This window comes from Cyprinodon tularosa, unplaced genomic scaffold (assembly GCF_016077235.1).
Source record: "Cyprinodon tularosa strain WSP-4 unplaced genomic scaffold, ASM1607723v1 ctg741, whole genome shotgun sequence".
Classification (NCBI taxonomy): domain Eukaryota; kingdom Metazoa; phylum Chordata; class Actinopteri; order Cyprinodontiformes; family Cyprinodontidae; genus Cyprinodon; species Cyprinodon tularosa.
In genome coordinates this window covers 675,742-695,154 of record NW_024039498.1, presented here as the reverse complement: position 1 = coordinate 695,154, position 19,413 = coordinate 675,742, and the positions used below count along the sequence as shown (strand labels likewise).

The following is a 19,413-nucleotide window of genomic DNA, read 5'->3' as shown; positions in this document are numbered from 1 at the left end:
CATATCTTCAGGTAACACAGAGTACATGTCAGACTTAATAATATTACTTTAGCGATGGTTTCAAGGTGTTTGCTTTATTGTATATCTCGTACCATGTTTTTTGGTTGTGCTGTTCTTTTTTCTTTTCTTTTTTTTTTTTTTCTCCATCTCATTACAGGTGTTGAAGCAGACTGAAAATGTTTTGTCATTGTCTCCTTCCTATCTCCTCTTTCTTTCATCTTTTGTCCTGTTTTTTTCTTTTTCTTTTTCCTTCTTCTTCTTCTGTTTTTCTGCTCTACTTACATTGCAGTGTCCATATGAACTGTAAAACTCCCTGCATAATTATAATAAAGCAATTTATATACATGAAACAAGTGGAGCAGTATGGCAATTGCGATACCGCTACACTTGTGAAAGTAAAATCTGTTGGGCTCCTTTTGGCATCAAGATAATTATTCTTATTGCCACCTTGCCAGACAGGACACTGTTAAAAAAAAAAAAAAAAAAAAATGATTTTATGGGATTCTTTATAAATAAGATTGATCTTATTAAAAACAAGATCATTAGCACTCCTCTATCTGCGATTGGTTTGTCTCTGTAGGGTGGGGCAGCATCTGAGGTAGTCATGGAATCTGAACCGGGTTTAGACTGCTTTGATCCAGTTGAACTTTCAGAGTTAGCAAAATTATTGTCTTCATCTAAGCCTTCAACTTGTATGTTAGATCCAGTTCCAACCAGGTTATTTAAGGAGGCATTCCCTTTGATCTCCTCCTCCATTTTAGATGTGATTAATCTATCTCTGTTACAGGGATATGTACCTAAATCTTTTAAGGATGCTGTAATTAAACCTCTGCTTGAGAAACCGTCTCTTGACCCAGATGACTTGGTCAATTATAGACCTATATCCAATCTTCCATTCTTATCAAAAATTCTTGAGAAAGTAGTTGCCAAACAAGTGTGCTATCACTTACACCATAATGAACTTTTTGAAGAGTTTCAGTCTGGCTTTAGAGCTCAGCATAGCACTGAAACAGCGCTGGTGAAGGTTGCTAATGATATTTTCATGGCCTCAGATAATGGACTTGTATCTGTGCTCGTCCTGTTGGATCTCAGAGCAGCATTTGATACAGTTGACCATAATATTCTTTTAGAAAGACTTGAATATTTTGTTGGACTTAAAGGAACAGCACTAGACTGCTTTAAATCTTATCTATCTGATCGATTTTAGTTTGTTAATGTTAATGGCAAATCTTCCACTTGCTCAAAGGTTACCTGTGGAGTACCACAGGGATCAGTGCTAGGACCAATTCTCTTTACTATACTGTATATATGCTCCCAATCGGTAGAGTTAATTTTCACTGTTATGCTCATTAGCATAACAGTGGAAAAATTGAGACCCAGCTATATCTGTCTATAAATCCAGATGAAGCTAACCCCTTACATAGATTACAGGCATGTCTTAAAGACATAAAAACCTGGATGACTCTTAACTTTCTCTTTCTGAATGCAGAAAAAACAGAAGTTACAGTCTTTGGACCAGAGTCTTTGAAAAATAAGCTGATTAGTCAGTCACTTCATTTGGATGGGATTAAACTGATTTCAAATAATAAAGTAAAAAATCTTGGTGTTATTTTTGATCAGGACCTGTCATTTAAATCCCATATCAAAGAGGTTATAGAATTTCCTTATTTCATCTGAGGAATATTGCAAAAATTAGAAACCTATCCAGGGGTGATGCTGAGAAACTAGTCCATGCATTTGTTACTTCAAGGCTGGATGTTGGGTTAATTAATTGAACATAAGTTATTCTACTTTAATCATATTACTTTAATCATATTATACTTACACATTTTGTTATCTCTATCTTACTCATATTACAAAGAGTGTTAAAACATTTAGTTTTGTTTGCTGTGTCATTAATGTTTTTTAAGTCTGTGCAGGAGGGATGTTGACTGCGACTGCTGTTAACAGATGTCGTTAAGGGTGTGGAGGAGAATGGAGAACTGTGCAACTAGATAAGGAGAGGGGTTCTCCTTATCCTCTGATGTTGTATGATGTTGTACGAAAATTCTGGTTTCAACTGGGTTCTGTTCCCTCCCCCTTTAGCGGTTGAAACCACATTGTAATCAGGGCGTTTCTTCAATAAAGGGCTTGGAGAGCAGATACTGCTTCAGAGTGGGTTTGAAGTTGTAACTGAATGCAGTTTCTGATCCCCTCTCCTTGCAAGTAAAATATACTAAATTCTCTGTGTCATTCTTTGTGCAGGTTGCTGAATAAGGTGTTTGGTGTTTAAACCTAACATTAATTGGTCCTTCGAGCCGGATTGCAAGATACCCGACGACCCCCAGCAGGTGAGTGAGATCCAGATAAGCCTGCGGCCGCAGCAAAGAGACCCTTTACGGGACTGGTCTCTCCCTTACAAGCTGGGGTCCGACGGTTGAAGCATTTCGAGGACGCAGAGAATTGTGAGTAGTTTTTCTTTTAATAAGGAGTGAGTGAATTATTGGAAGAAAAATATATAAAATATAAAAAATTTATAAAAATATAATAATATAAAAAAAAAGATCGAAGTGAAGGGCGTGGGGTCACGAGATTCCCCTTTTGAAGTCCTCTCAGCGTGGGGTCACGAGATTCCCCTTTGCAAACAGTTTTAACCTCGTGAAGGACGGCGGTGTCCTCTATCTTAAATAGTTAAATTCCGCATGGGGTAACGAGGTCCCCCTTTTGTACTAAAACCCTGACAATTCTAGACTCTATCAGGTAAAATAGAAATTTTAAAACAGTTAAAGTCCGCGGGAGGGCAGGCTCCCCTAGTTTGTAAGGGCAGGCTCCCCGAGTTGTAAACTAGTTAAATTCTGCATAGGATAGCGGCGTCCTCTGTGTTTAAAATAAGTAAACAGAAATAAAGTAAAAGTTAACTGCGCAGTGAGTGTGTGTGTGTGTGTGTGTGTGCGTGTGTAAGGAAATATAGATATCACTAGATATCTGTATTTCATACCAAAAAGACAAGGGTTAAATGGTGAGCTTTTGTGGATGTTTGTAGACAAGAAAACTCCACCTGTAAGGGTTGAAGTGAGTTTTACCACAAAAAGTCGTTGATCACCATCTTGTCTGAAGCCCCAGTGTTTAGAACACGACAGGTGTTGAAAACCCACTGGGCCCAAATTTAGTTCAAAATGGGAAAGGGGCAAAGTAAAGAAAAACAGAAGTTATTAGAGAAACTCCAGTGCAAAGATTGGAAAGCAGTCGAAAATGATGACCCATTGGCGGTAGAGCCATTGTGTCACTGGATAAAAAACTACGGTTTTAATGGTAAATTGAGCACCGCAAACATTAAAGAATTGCAACAAAAAATAAAAACAAAAAGCAAAAATAAAGACACTTTGATGGCAAAAGAAGGTTACATGCAAACCATGGTCTGGATGAAATTGGCAGGACAGAGAGAAGAGGGAGAGTGCAGAGCTAACAGAGAGAGGGAGGAGAGACAAAGAAAAGCAGTAGAAGGAATTCCCTCTCCAAAGAAGGATGTGGAAGAATGTGTAATTCAAGAATGGGTAAATCGTCACCACATAGAGATGAGTGGTGCAACACTCCAAAAGTATATAAACCACGCCCTGCATGCAGAGAAAGTCATAAAAAGTAAAAAGAATCACAATAAAAGTAAAGAATCCACTGTGTTTTATCAGGAGGAGGAGGACACTGTGTTTTATCAGCAGTCCAGAGGTAGAGGCCGAGGCAGAGGCCGTGGAAGGGGAAGAGATTTTGGATCACGCTCAACTGATAATTCCAGAGCGTGTTGGTCATGTGGAAAAAAAGGCCACATAGCTAGACACTGTCAAAGTAAACCACAAAAGCAGGAAGCTCAGCATGACTAGATGATCAACCATTTTCTATTAGAGAGATAGAGGGTGAAAATATGGATGTCTTAAACCTAGAAGATTTTTTTTTAAAGAAATGTTATAGACCAGAAATAGTTCTGATGGTCCAGGGCACTCCTGTTAAATTTTGTGTGATACAGGAGCCTGCAGAACCACAATAAAAGAACCCATACCCTTGCACATACCCATCGTAAAGATGATTTACCTGTAGGTCCATATTCAGCATTATTACAGCAAGCACAAGCAGCTGCACAAGCAGCTTTACAGTAAGACCCAAATGAACTTGGTGCTGCTGCTGCTTCTGCTTCAGCCCCAGTCTTGCCAGCTCCTAAAGTTGAGAATCTACCGGCTTATTCTCCTATGCCCAGCACCTCCACAAGGGTTACCCATTCTGGGGGACCTGTGGGGGCTTGGTCAAAAGATATGGGGGGAGGCTTAATCTCCCCACAGCCAGCCCCTGAACCCAAACCTGAAATTGAGTGTTTCCTTTAATTGAGCTGCCAAATCCTTTGGCGGGTCAGGGGCCAGCTGAAAATCCATTTTTTCCTGTCATGATGGTCTATAGGCAGGGGCGGATTTAGGAAATTTGGGGCCCTTGGCATGGATGGGCAGGGGGCCCCCCCCTGACAAGAAAACCTATAAAACAGTCCTATTCTACAGATAGAGAAATGTTAATAGAATAGACATTCATTATTTGTTCTAGGTTTTGTCCCTCTGTTCTTGTCCTTTTTTCCTCTCTATTTATCAGCCTTCTGATGGCATTTTAGCCAAAGCATTTTTATCAAAAAACATAATTAATATGCATAAATAAGGATTAGTTGTATTAACTATACATGTGAATAGCACCCCAACAGTTTTCCTGTGTGACGGGGTGCAGCAGAAAAAAACTTTTTTAAAAAACAAATTCCGGGTTTGTGGCCCAAGGATGAGACTGTCTGGGTCCGTTAGCTCAAGGTCATTTAAAGGCTGGCAGGAGATCCAGCTTGTGTGGTTGAGAGCCCCAAAGGACTCTCCTGCCGGCTGTCTTCTGACTTTCCCTGAATTTCCAGTTAACTTTGGGCAGGGAGCTCTTGCTTTGCTTAGAAAGAGGCGGGCATCCCATCCCTGGTAGGGACACTTTTGGGCGGGTGTCATTGGTACTATGCATTTGCTCCTTTTTTTTTTATGTTTGTATGAATCAGTACTGAGAGAGGAATTCATTGTTTAAGAAAAAAGGAGCATTTTGCTACTTTAATAAACATTTTTAAGCACACACAAACTAGATGCTGTTTATAAATGTTGGAGATCACCGGCTCTGATAAATGTGGAATTAGGATTTTTTTCCATTTTTAAAAATGATTTTATTTGAACAACTGAGACGACGGTAAATACAGTACTTTCTTCTGAATATATAGAATCGTGCAGAGTTAAACCCCACTCTTATATTTTTACCTACTATGCTTCATTAAAAATAATAACTTCACTATGAAAGTTGAACATCTGGGCTGTAGTTACTCTGTGTTGCCCATCTCATGTATTTTATCTGTGGCTGAAAACATGAATCATATTCATTGTTTATTTACATATTCGTAAACAAATTTAGTGATTCATCATTAAATGGAGTATAGAGACTCTAACACATAATATACATGTAAAATCTGGCTTTCTCCGACAGAGTAACCCACTTGGATCAGTAATCATACCAAAACTGTAAAATAAATTTATAAACATTTTGCAAATACGATATAAAATGTTTTTGTCTGTCAATAACTTCCGTCCGGAGCTCTTCAGGAGGAAATGTTTTGGTTTCACCTGGTTTAATGTCATTAGTAATCTTCTTTACAGAACTTTTGGCTAACCAATTAATCGAAAGAATTAACGATAGACTGATCGATTTACGAAATAATTGTTAGTTGCCTGTCCCCAATTTATCGTAACTTTCATTAAAATAACATTTCTTATTAAATACATGTGAAAAATGGGGATGACATTTAAGAAACAAAATTTATTCAGCCAAACTATCATAAAAAAATGTGGCCCCTATATGTGACCGAACATAAACCAATCCTTTTCCAAATAAAAAAATTTCTTTGAATGAGCTGCTATATGAGTCATGATTTCATCATTCTCAAACGGGGGGATTTTAGGGTTTATTTAGCATTGAGCATCATTTTACAGCATAGGATTTATATTTTATGCAAAAAACTTTTGTAAAGCATGTCTAATATGTCTAAACATAAATCTTCAAGGAAATTTAAGACCCAAAAAAGGTGCTTTTCCCTAAAAACCAATTTATTCCCTTTCAATTTTGTTTGTTAAATAGAATTTTGTTTTCTAAATGGATTTCAAGAAAGTGATAGTTAGATCAGATGAGTAATAAGTAAAATCCTTTCTTAAATTTTTCTGTGGAACCTTACCATACTGCTTAGCACTCTAGTAATTCTACTGTGGTACCTGTTATAGAATACGCATTTGGTCTCCTTCACCGACCTTCAGAGGAAGTCCATCGTACAAAGGGGGTTGTATTTTTAGTATACAACCGTCTCAAACTGGTGATGATTGTACACAACTCTGCCGAGAGGTCATAGGAAGTAGACCACTGTGTAAAAGATTACCCATAGGAAACTTTTTGAAGTTTGAACCTAGATGATGTTGCAACTTTTCATATTAGTTTTGTTTTTAGCTCTCACTCAGGGCAAGGATTCTTGTTGCCCCCATGAGCCAGCTATTTGTAAAAGGGACGTCTATCTCTGCTATAACTCTACTAGAGTAATCAGTGTAGTGACTATTCCTTTTCAAACATTCTCGCAAAGATTTAAAATTGACCCGGGAGATTGGCGAGGTTATGATTTCTACCTATATCCCCGTGTAGTTCAAAGAACTCAAAAGAGTTGGGGAGTTTTCAGAACCACTGGACAGTGGAAAAAAGGATCATATGGATGGACATCTTTAGCTAAGAAATGGATGAGTAGAATATCAGGGTTCACTGTTAACCATGCCTCCAAAGTTTTCACTATGACAATAAACTCCACAGCAGAACCCCTTGAGAAGGAAGGCTGTTCTTCCTCATTTCTATGTGCACGGTCTAGTGAAACCGATCCATGTTGGACATTGTATCTGTGCTCTGCAAATGTTACACAAGAAGGAGATGAGATACAAGGGATTCTTACTTCTGCCCAAGGTGAACAGATAAAAATTCAAAATATTAATGACCCGCTTAAAACAGATGAATTGTTTCAAGTCACCACTGGAATCTCTGGGCAAACAAACAACTGGCTTTTAATGGCAGAACAAGCAGCTAAAACAGTGTCTAATGATTGTCTTGTGTGTATGGGAGCCAGACCGCTGTTACGTGTGGTTCCTGCCACCATAACTCCTCAATGTCTTCTAAATATAATGAATTATACAGTTCCAACTGATAATTGCACCTATTGGGATAAGATCTATCCCCTGACCACAGATGAGAAGAAAAAACCAATCTTTTTGAAGAAAGTGGCTGTGGCAAATTTCACCTGTGTAAACAGGACCGGAGTGGGCCCAAAATTGGGTACACTAAATGAAAAACAATGTGCAAGCATTTTACTGGTATCCACCTTTTTTAAACCTCAATCCCGCAGTGACATCTGGTGGTGGTGTGGAGATGACAGATTGTTTGACAGACTTCCATGCAACACCACTGGATTGTGTGCTGCAGTCACCTTGATTTTACCTGTTTCTATTACTTCACTCACAATGGATGAATTGTTAACGACTGTAAACAGTATTTTACCTCACACATGGCATACTAGAAGAAGGAGGGCATCTGAAAATGCGTGGAGTCCAGATGACCCTACTTATATTGACAGTATTGGAGTACCCAGAGGTGTTCCAGATGAGTATAAACTAGTGAATCAAGTTTCTGCAGGATTTGAATCTTTCTTATGCTGGTGGTGTACTATAAATAAAAATGTAGACAGGATCAACTACATCCATTATAACGTCCAGAGGCTGGGAAATAAAACAGAACAAGGCTTCTCCGCCGTCCATGAACAATTGTCAGCTACCTCTCTGATGGCTTTCCAGAACTGTATTGCTGTTGACATGTTGTTAGCTGAAAAAGGTGGTGTGTGCTCTATTTTTGGAGATCAGTGTTGCACCTTTATTCCCAACAACACTGCTGCAGATGGCAGCCTCACAAAGGCCCTTGAAGGCCTTCGCTCTCTTAACAGCGAAATGAAAGACCATTCTGGAGTTGACACAAAAATGTGGGATGGATCTGGAGACATTTTTGGTAAATACAAACAACTGGTACTTTCTATTTTGATGTCTGTAGCTATATTTGCCGCCATCCTGACCTTATGTGGATGTTGTTGTATTCCATGTATTAGATTGCTGCTAAATAGACTAATTACCACTGCAATACAACCCATTAAAACAGAAATGTATGCCCTTATGTCCACTGAGGAACACCTATCGGATGATGAAGACAGCGAAGAGGATGAATTCTCTTTACACTTTCCTGACTTTTATCCTAATCCCAACGACAATAACCCACCAGTTTAAAGTACCTCTGAGTGTACCCTTTACAGCTAAAAAAAGAAAAAAGAATGATTTCTTAGTTGAAAATCTGAAAAGAAGTAACTATTGAATGATAAAAATAAATAGCTTAAAGTGAATAAACAGGAGGGAAATGTTGGGTTAATTAATTGAACATAAGTTATTCTACTTTAATCATATTACTTTAATCATATTATACTTACACATTTTGTTATCTCTATCTTACTCATATTACAAAGAGTGTTAAAACATTTAGTTTTGTTTGCTGTGTCATTAATGTTTTTTAAGTCTGTGCAGGAGGGATGTTGACTGCGACTGCTGTTAACAGATGTCGTTAAGGGTGTGGAGGAGAATGGAGAACTGTGCAACTAGATAAGGAGAGGGGTTCTCCTTATCCTCTGATGTTGTATGATGTTGTACGAAAATTCTGGTTTCAACTGGGTTCTGTTCCCTCCCCCTTTAGCGGTTGAAACCACATTGTAATCAGGGCGTTTCTTCAATAAAGGGCTTGGAGAGCAGATACTGCTTCAGAGTGGGTTTGAAGTTGTAACTGAATGCAGTTTCTGATCCCCTCTCCTTGCAAGTAAAATATACTAAATTCTCTGTGTCATTCTTTGTGCAGGTTGCTGAATAAGGTGTTTGGTGTTTAAACCTAACACTGGACTATTGCAATTCTTTACTATCAGGAAGTCCACAAACTGTAGTTTAAAGCCTTCAGCTGATCCAAAATGCTGCAGCCAGAGTTCTGATGAAAATGAAAACGAGAGATCATATCTCGCCTATCCTGGCTTCTCTTCATTGGCTTCCTGTTAAATCCAGAATATAATTTAAAATCCTCCTTCTCACATATAAAGCCTTAAATGGCCAAGCTCCATCTTATATCAGAGATCTGATTGTTCCTTATGTTCCTAACAGAGCACTTTGCTCTCAATCTGCAGGTTTACTAGTGGTTCCTAGAATTTCTAGTAGTTATCAGACTCCTCTCCTGTGGAACCAAATACCAGTTTTAGTCCGTGAGACAGACACCCTGTCTACTTTTAAGGTCAAGCTTAAAACTTTCCTTTTTGATAAAGCTTATAGTTAGAGTGGCTCAGGTTATCCTGAGCTGTATCTATAGTTATGCTGCTATAGGCTTAGACTGCTGGGGGACATAGGGACCCCTTTTTCATCATTCTGCTTAATTCTATCTCTATTCTCCCAATCTGCAGAATCTGTTAGTTCAAACTGTAACGTTATGCTCTCTCTGCTTTTTCTCATAGTAGCTTTGCCTCGTCTGTTCCTGTTTGGCTGTGACTCCATCCTGGAGAGAAATACCAGCTATGCTGCTGCCATCAACACCTTTATTTATAGATTCTGGAGATCGGCCTGTTTTCCAGTGTAGTCCTGTTTCTCTGACCGTGACTGGCTGGATGTGCTTTCTTCATTCTCTGACAATGGAGCTGGCTCGGAGCTCGTCTTCCCTGATTGTGTGTTTCCTGGACGGTGCCGCCTTTTACAGCTGCTTTTTGTATCTCTGCTTCTGTCTCCTTGAACCCCCGTTGCCCTCGGCAGATGGCCGCTCACACTGAGCCTGGTTCTGCTGGAGGTTTTCTTCCTGTTAAAAGGGAGTTTTTCCTCTCCCCGTCACTACAAGCATGCTTAGTGTGCTATATAAATAATCTGAATTAAATTAAACTCACATCTTGTTTTAAATTATTACTCGCTTAATTCAAGTTTGTTAAGCCGGTTGTTTTATTAAGCACAGCGCTTTATTGGGTACTGTTCAGCCTTGATTCCCCCCTAACACCAGACGGGAAGTTTAGTTTAAATAGCAGAACACAAAAATTAAGGCTCAAAATATCACCACAATTTGAAGAATTATAAAAGCCTGGATATAAAATCTGCAGTGAAACTTGACTGTTTAGACAGCCATCCCTCTTGACCCGACAAAACAAGTACAGCCCCGCGCGGCTGCTCATTACCAGAGTTTGAGAAAAACAGGCCACTTTTTCTGCCTGAATAATGACATATTTAATGAGCCCTCCATCTTATGCTTTAATTTCCTGTGTTTTCATCATACGCTTTGTCCCTAGACTGAGGACTAATTCATCAAAAGCACCATGGATATATTTAAATGAACATACAGAGGACAGAGCATGTGAGACTGCCTGAATGACTTTGAATAAGTGTGTGTGTGTGAATTTGTATGATCAAATGGGATTTCTGGGTCAGCTGCAGGAGAAAGCCGAGGGTCATGAAGGAAAGAACTGATTATTCTGCTGTCACTGTCATTAAATCAATATAGCCCAGCTAGATCGTACTCGTACGGATGCAAACACACACATGCATCTCTTAAACTATACCAGTCATGCCATTTAGATTCATTTTCATATAAATGCATTTTAAAACTGCATTACTTTTCTGTTTCCCTCTGTTTCCATCTCTTACAGAATACACTTACAGACGTGTAAAGTTTGGGCTCAGGACCTCCTGTGGGTGCTGCTGGGCATGGTTGATTGACCTGCCTACCAATCTGCCCAACTCTCTGCCACAGAATCAAGCAATTAAAAGATGCAGGCGCCACAGCAGCAAGGGTGGGTGGGGGGTGTTAACGACAGCTGCTGTGCTGAATTTGGAAACAGCTGCAAGGGTCCAACCTGAATATGCAGGAACTCTGTCTCTGCCCAGGTATGAAACTAGACATTGTTTTTTTGTTTGTTTTTTTAGTATATAAAGTATATATTTAATGGTTTTCCACAAATAAAGGGACAATCCCACAAAGTAAAGCTCCAAGTTAACAGGCCAGAAAGATGTCATCCATCCATCCATCCATCCATCCATCCATCCATCCATCCATCCATCCATCCATCCATCCATCCATCCATCCATCCATCCATCCATCCAGCCAGCCAGCCAGCCAGCCAGCCAGCCAGCCAGCCAGCCAGCCAGCCAGCAATGCCAGAGGTAACAACATTTGAATTGCATCTGTAGATAGCTAAACTGAAATGAAAGTTGGGGTAAACACCAGACCCAAGGCATCAGTGCTACAAACTGTGGTTCCATGTAGCCTATGGCTAAGATCATCAGAATAAATTTGCCCATAAAGTCCTGTATGATGTTTAAAACTAGCTCAGCCTATTAGAATCTGAAAGTCTAACTGTCTAACTGTTGTATAATAACTTCAGCTGCTTTGTTTCCTAGACACCCGAATGATAATTGTTATCAATTTTGCTTTCTACCAGAAAATCGAGCAGAAGGATCGTTAGTGGCGGACCTTAAGCCCCACAGTTTGATTCTGTAGCAGGACAAGCAGCCTCATCACAGTAGCAAGGCCGCTAATAATCACTCCAGGAAGGACATTTTCTGAGTGGCTTTGCAAAAGTCTGACTAATTCAGCTACTGTACAATGACATTTAAAACACCACCCATTCTCAGATACTCTGTATCAAGGCTCCATAAAACATTTCTACGAAGCAATGAGGTTTCTGAGAATATAATAAAAAAGACCTTCATCGTGACACAGTGGGAATCCTGTGTGCCAGCTGGGAGAAAATACTGTACATTTATCCAAATGGATCATTCAGAGTAAACGAAATGTTCAACTGGATCTTAAGGTGTATAAAATGAAGAGATTAAAAAACATGATATGGATGTTAAAAAGTTAACAGCTATCCAAAACTTTTCAATATCCATTAATCACAACATTATTTGAACAAAACAATTATCTGAATTACTTGATTTTCCTTAATCTAGTTTTGTTATGTTTATCCAATATTAATATTTGCTAGTCATATGAAACAGGGGAGGATTTAGGGAATTTGGGGCCCTAGGCAAAAACAGGCAGGGGGGCCTCTGAGGTGAGAAGACAACACAGAAAACAGACACATTACACAGATACAGAAATGTTAATAGAATAGACATACATTATTTGTTCTAGGTTTTCTCCCTCTCTTCTTGTCCCCTTTTTTCTTGTTTTCCTCTCTATGTTTTGTACTCAGCTGACTTTTCATGCTGTGTCAAAAAGAATGAAAGATTTTTTCCAAGCACTAAGCTCACTTAGCTGATTGCTCCTTCCTGTGTTTCCAAAAAGACAAAAGTAAATAACCCAGTCCTTCTTTTCACTGATCTGCTTATCTGTTCTCCATTTTTCATCTGGATGAAATAATAGCTGCATGAATCATGACAGCAGACAAGATAGAGGAGAGCAGGAGGCGGGGTTACCAGTCTACTTGCTCTGGAGAGCAGAGTTCGCTGTTTTTATATGTCATAGTCAAAGTCTCCAGTAGCAGAAAAAAGTCACTAGGTTTGGCTCTGGGTGCTACTTTGAAACCAAAGTACTAGAGGGGCCTAAAAAGGTTGCTAAATATAGTGACAAAAGCGCTAAGTTGGCAACACTGCTCTTCCTGCTGGTTGTTTACAAATGGTTTGCTGCTGTCTGTTTGGACTTTTCCGAACATGTGCAGCAAATGGGCAGATCCAATGTTTGTGGACACTGAAGGCAGGGGGGCTGAGACACGCTTAATATTATAAGTGTTCTGATGGCATTTTAGCAAAAGGAATTTTTATCAAAAATATAATTAATATGCAAAAATAAGGAATAGTTGTATTAACCATACATGTAAACAGAGTTTTATGGGCCCTCAGGAGCTTGGGACCCTAGGCAACTGCCTAGTATTGTCCAATAGTAAATCCCCCTGATGTGAAAACTTCACTTCCATGATGTCAGATCAATTTGCAAGGTGTGCTTATGGTGCATTTAAACACCTCAAACATCCTAATCAGTGAGTGAATCAAGAAATAAAATGTAAGAAATCAAACAAAGACGGATTGATTTCAAGATGTCTGAGGCCGATATGTTCTTCTGTAACATGCAGAAATAACAATTTTGCTCTCTATGTAATAGAATGGAGTCTGTTTAGGTGTAAAAAGTGTCCTTCAGGACAAAGTTACATACATTCAAAGAGGACAGCCCCAGCTGTAAGGAAAGTCATTATCAAGAGGGAAACCAATTCTGCACTGTGAATCAACAAGGTTTGTTAAGAGGACACATTTAATTGCTTCCTACTAAATCTAGAATGTCTCCTTAAAGCAATTCTCAGGATAATTGGATGAAAAACAAAGAATTACTAGTTGCACAAAATGTTTTTTTGCTACACTTCAAAATTTCCAATCCAGCAAACCCATTGTTTTTTTCTATGCATGTTGGTTTTAAAGGAGAAGTCCAGTCATATTCAGAATCGAAACTTCTGAAAGTACTTTCAATGAATGATTATTGTTTTTAATTAAGAGTAACTTTCATTTCAGCACATTTTTCATGTGCTTTACTGGAGGAACCCATGTTTGTCAAAGAACACTACTGCCACCTACCGGTTTGTGACGTCACGGTGCGGTAACGGCTGTTGATCAAGTCCCAGTGCTGTATCTGGTGTTTGTCACTACATGCTACTATCCAAGTCATCTTGAAAAAATTCTTCTTCCAAATGTTGGCTACATATTACGTGCTTTTCTTTGGCCAGAAGTTCAATGGCAAATCCATTAATGTGGGCGTTGTCAATTTAACTATAGCTCTGGTGAATTTCAATGGTGAAGTCCTCTGGAAATCTTCAATAATTGTTGTTGATTGCAGATGTGTCTAGTAGTTCCCATTGATTTTGCTTGTATAGCAGGGAGAATGGCACTAGGCTTACTGCACCGCAACATCACTGCTGGAAGACGGCTGGAGTGACATGTTTTTTCTATATTTGGGAAAAAATGGACGCTCCAGGACTCAGTGATTGCAATGGAAATAATTTTTCTTTTTTTTTTTTACTGATTGATGCTAAATTCATTAAATCACTACGAACGTATTAGTTTTAGGTATAAATAATGATCTGTTGATCATTCCTTGCTGACTGGACTTTTCCTTCAAATTAATTTTATAATCAAAAATATTTCTGCAGATGACCACAGGCCTCTTAGCCATCAACTGTGAGTGGGCTGTGCTGCTCATACTCACATGTGTTGGGAAAACTCAGGTGCCTCATCGTTGATGTTGGCCATTCTAATCCGTACTGTCGTTGTCCCTGTGCGAGGGGCCTCTCCCTTGTCAACTGCCATGACAACAAACTCGTACAGGTGATTCGGTCTTTCGTAGTCCAGAGGCCCTGCTGGGAACACGGTCCCATGAGGGGAAATGATGAAGTCTGGACTTAGGGTGTAATAGGTCAAATCCGCATTGGCTCCTGAGTCGCAATCATTGGCAGACACTATGGGCAGGAAAGAATAAAACAGGAAAAAAACAAAGTCAGAACAGCTTAAAAAGTAGTGTTCTTGGTAGAAATCTTTCAATTATGGTAATTTCTGGGTGTTTGTAGACATTTCTTTTTTATTAGATGCAATTTGACTTTTTTGTCTGTCTGCGGGTATTACGACCAGACATACCTGAAGGGACATCATTAATACCTAGAAACCACCTGAGCCTGGACTTGGTACAGTTGCAGCCTTTCAAAATTTCCCTTCCCAGTCAAACGGCAGGCGAATGGCAGGCCACTTCCCTGCAATTCCCAGTGATATCCTCTCCAACTTCCAGACACTGGACTGACCCCCTCTTGCATATTTTTTTACTCTGACTCCACCCGTTCACTAAATCACAGGGTCAGACCAGGAGATGATGCTTCTCTTTAGATCTTGATGTCAACAAATCATGACTGAATATTTTAGTACATAGATTGACATTTAAAAAGGAATTTTAGAGGACCAGCCAAGGACCAACCAAGGACCAACCATCAAGGAAAGTGGGGAAATTTTGAATGGCTATTACTGTAGACATGTTGCTCACCTTTCCTTGATGGGCTTTTGGAAACGCCCCCTCTATTACTTGACACACACCACGAAGGTTTGGCTCATCTCATAATATCATGAATTAATGGCGATATTTTATCTATAGCCATTAATGCAGCATGTTAATGCCAAAACGGCCCACCACTGGATAGTGATACAAGTGATAGAAAACAACTTTGGAAACTTTGAGGAAGATCTACAGGTACCAGTGCTTTTTGCTTCTCCCTAATTCAGGGGTTACCATAGAAACTCATCACCACTTGGACACCAAACTGCCAAAGTTCTTATCCCTGATGTTCCTGACTGACCAGGTACCCCGTATCAAAAAGAAGGACTCACTGCGCTACGCTACAGAGAGACATGTGATGAGACAGAAGTTATGCTCCTACTTTGCAAAGTAGTAGAAAGTGTTGCTTGCACAGCAAGCATTGAAAACACTGTCATTTTGCAACATTTCCCAGCAAGTGGCTTACATTGGGAATCCATGGACTCTGGGCCAGCTTGTCCACAAATTGACTGCCTTGCTAAAACTGAAAATTCCACAAGGGATTTGAATAAGCATATTTTACTCTAACAAGAACATTTCACCATGAAAAGCTCAATTCTCCAATTCGCCTTACAGTGCATTTAGCTCATGTGCTCTTACAAACAATGCACACACACCCACACACACATCCGTATGAATAATACATGTGCAGGCACTCACACATATCAAAGAAGAAACAACAGCTAACAGAACTGCAGTTCGTTATTGGCATAAAGCCTTGGGGAATTTTAAGTGGCGTCAAATGAATAGTTTGAGGGTAGTTAAATGAAAATAAGCCGGCAAAACAATTTTTACAGTTTATAGCAAGGTTTCTGAAGTTTCTGTTTATCCACCTCATTTGTTTAATTAATTATTTTATCTAATTTAGTGCGGATAAGGTCAATTGATTTCTATTTCTGAAAGGCTAACAATGATTAAAACTTCTGCATACCATGGTCTTTGTTTTTTAGTTTCCAAAACTAGTCAGTTAACTAATAAACCAATTAAAAACACAGAGGTGAGTGTTGGGGTGAATGTGTGTGTGTGAGGATAACTGGTTGACTGAAGTAATTACCGGCTATTTCATTCAATTCAGTTTATAATTATATTTCATTTTACATCTCAGGTCACGTTCTAGATCCAGATTATTCAGATCATCCAGTCATCGACTTTACAGGAAACCTCCATCAGAACCAGAACCAGGCTCAGTGTGAGTGGACATCTGCTGAGGCTGACTGGGGTTCAAGGAGGCAGAAGCAGACATAGAAAAAGAACACAGAAGCTCTGACCAATAGCTAAAGGAAACCTGAAAATGACATTTTTATTAGAAAGTAAAATGTTCAGATTTTTAGAAAAAAAGGGGTTTTCTAGATGACCATGATCTAATTTTGATAAGCAAGCGCACGTTTCTACAATGTTCACAGAGCAGACATCAGGTTGTCTGTGAAGGATTCAGCTTCTTAAATCCATCTATACTTAATACAATTCAAATACAATACGATACTAAAGACTCTTTGTTTTCCATGTCGGCACAGAGGGCAGTTTGCTGACAGCGTCATCAGCCCAAAGAGCCAAATGCCATTGCTGAAAGAGAGATAGCACCATGAAAGATACTGTGAAAATGATCCCCAGGGTTAAAGAATAGAGGGGTTGTTGTGCCAACTCTTCCTGCTTCTATGATTTCTGCAGCATGCTGCCAATTTGGCCTCTGGACAGGAGAGACTGGAGCCATCTGCCACCCAGGAAGATCGTTTCGGGTCCTGACCAGAGGGGAATACAATTCAGCCAAAGGTTCATTCACCATCATTAGAAGGGATGAATTGAGTTGTGATTTAATGCTATGTAACAGAAACTAGAAATCAGCTGATCTGAGTGACCTATGAGCTTGTCTCCACAGATCAGCTGGACCCAGATTCACCGAGTCACTGTGGAATCAGTTTGCTGACATCATCAACTCTTTGTTACAGTAGAAGCCATTGAAAATTTTCCCACTTTCCTTGATGGGGCCCTGGCTGGTCCCCTACAATTCCTTTTTAAACATCAATCTTCATACTAAAATATTCTTTCTATTATGATTTGTGGACATTAGGATCTAAAGAGAAGCGTCATCTCCTGGTCAGACTCTGTAATTCAGTGAAAGGGTGGAGTCAGAGTAACAAAATATGCAAGGGGGGTCAGTCCAGTGGCTGGAAGGTGGAAAGGATTTTGCTGGGAGTTGCAGGGAAGTGAACTGCCATTCAGCTGGCATTGACTGGGAAGGGCCATTTTGAGTGGCTGCTACTGTACATTTTATGCCCTGCTTCTATTTTAGGGGGTAATTCACCTAAAACATAATTTATTCCAAACCAAAAAGAAGCTAGACATTTGTTTGATAATGACTAGAGGTCCTCAAGCACAGTCCTGGAGAGTCCCTCTCCTACTGCGGTTGGATGCATCCTACAAAGTATTTAGCCGTTTTTTTATTTTAATATTAAATATATTTGGATTTTATTTTTATTATTTTGAGGCCTAATCAAGACAAGTTCACCCTATTGATCCTTGGTTCTTTGTGTAATGAAGAACTGTTCAATAACGTTTACATCATTTCCTTGTGGTTTGCAAAAAATGTTTGGCCGTTACTCCATCCTGGAGAGAAATATCAGCTGTGCTGCTGCCATCAACACCTTTGTTTATAGATATTGGAGCTTGGCCTGTTTTTCAATGCAGACCTGTTTCTCTGACTGTGACTGGCTGGATGTTCTCTCTTAATCCTCTGACATGGCGGCTGGCTCGGAGCTCGTCTGCCTGGCTGTGTGTTTCCTTTTACAGCTGCTTTTTGTATCTCTGCTTCTGTCTCCTTGAACCCCAGTCGGCCTCAGCAGGTGGCGGCTCACACAGAGCCTGGTTCTGCTGGAGGTTTTCCTGTTAAAAGGGAGTTTTTCCTCTCCACTGTCGCTACAACATGCTTAGTGTGCGGGATTGCCTTCGTGTCTACGAGTCAATGCAATCAACTAAAAAACTTTGAATCAATTTAACTGTGTGATCTGGTGAACAGTTCCTTGCGATGACATCATGTGTTGTGAATTGGCGCTATACAAATAAACTGAATGGAATTGAAAATTAAAAGGATTTGGAGCTAATAGAGTGACGTGTGACACAGTGACTCAGGTTTATCTACATAGTTATAGTGTTATTGTGAAGTTTTTTTATTAGCGCATATATTCACCTGAGAACTGATGATGTCTGTGTGTTACAGACTGTGGTTTTGCGCACTAAAGTGTATTTGACAATAAAGTAGTGAATCTCAATCGTTTTATCTATTTTTATTCATTGTATTATAAATACGCCTATAGGGTCATAGGTCTTTTGTCCAACAAAAAAATAAAAAAATATTTTCAGAGCACCCCCAGTTCAAAATGACTTCCAGCGGCCCTGTCTTTCTGTAATATTTATTCAATTCATTTTCATCTGTTTTCACATTTTAATCAAATTCCATATTGAAATGTCTTTCCTTGATGTGGTACCATTGATTTCCATTAAACACATTGAAGTGGACAGATTTCATTATCAAACACTGCTGCGGCCAGTAGCAGCCAGTTTTCCAGTGGAAATGCAGCATCACTCCCTACTTCTGATGTCAGGAGGCTGCCACATAGAGAGCCCAATGCTGCATATTACCACCAGCAGACATGCATCTTAGAGAGATAAATGGGTCTGGTGAGGTAAAGTAATGAGTTCAGACAGCATGCAGCTACTTTCTACAGCAGGAAGAGGCATCCACTCAGTCTACAGGGAAACCCAATAAGATCCAACAGCAAAGTTATTCAGAAAGTTTTTCATTGTTTGCTCCAGCTTTGTCATCTTTGACACAGCTGCCATGGCTTTAGGTCATCATCTTCACTGCCACCCGCAGTTCTGCTTCCTGAATAATTCAGGAACTGCAGAGAAACCTTTCAGAAGGTGGTTGAAAGCTTAGTTGCTTCAAAGAGTAACTCTATTGTACCTCGGACTTTTACAAGTCAGGTCCTCCACGTTTCTCAGCTCATATTTATTTCTTCATAAACTAGGAAACCCTTAGCTATTACAAAGATTAGGGTGATGTACCGTAGGCCTTCCATTGTCAAAGACTTTGAGTTTATCACCTAAAACATGTCATAAACTGTACAGCCATTCTGAGGGGGGTTTGATTGTTGAATTACTGATATAAACCAGAAGCAGGACTCAAAGAAGCCCCGCATT

At 39.6% G+C, this 19,413-nt stretch overlaps 1 protein-coding gene across 1 annotated transcript in view; it reads right to left on the bottom strand.

Moving 5' to 3' along the window:
* The window catches only part of LOC119773099 (neural-cadherin-like), a 348,848-nt gene that overhangs the window by 167,825 nt on the left and 161,610 nt on the right, over positions 1-19,413 (bottom strand). The window contains exon 6 of the mRNA XM_038269917.1: positions 14,347-14,596. Within this exon, the coding sequence (XP_038125845.1) occupies positions 14,347-14,596 (250 nt within the window). The remainder of the gene's footprint in view (positions 1-14,346; positions 14,597-19,413) is intronic.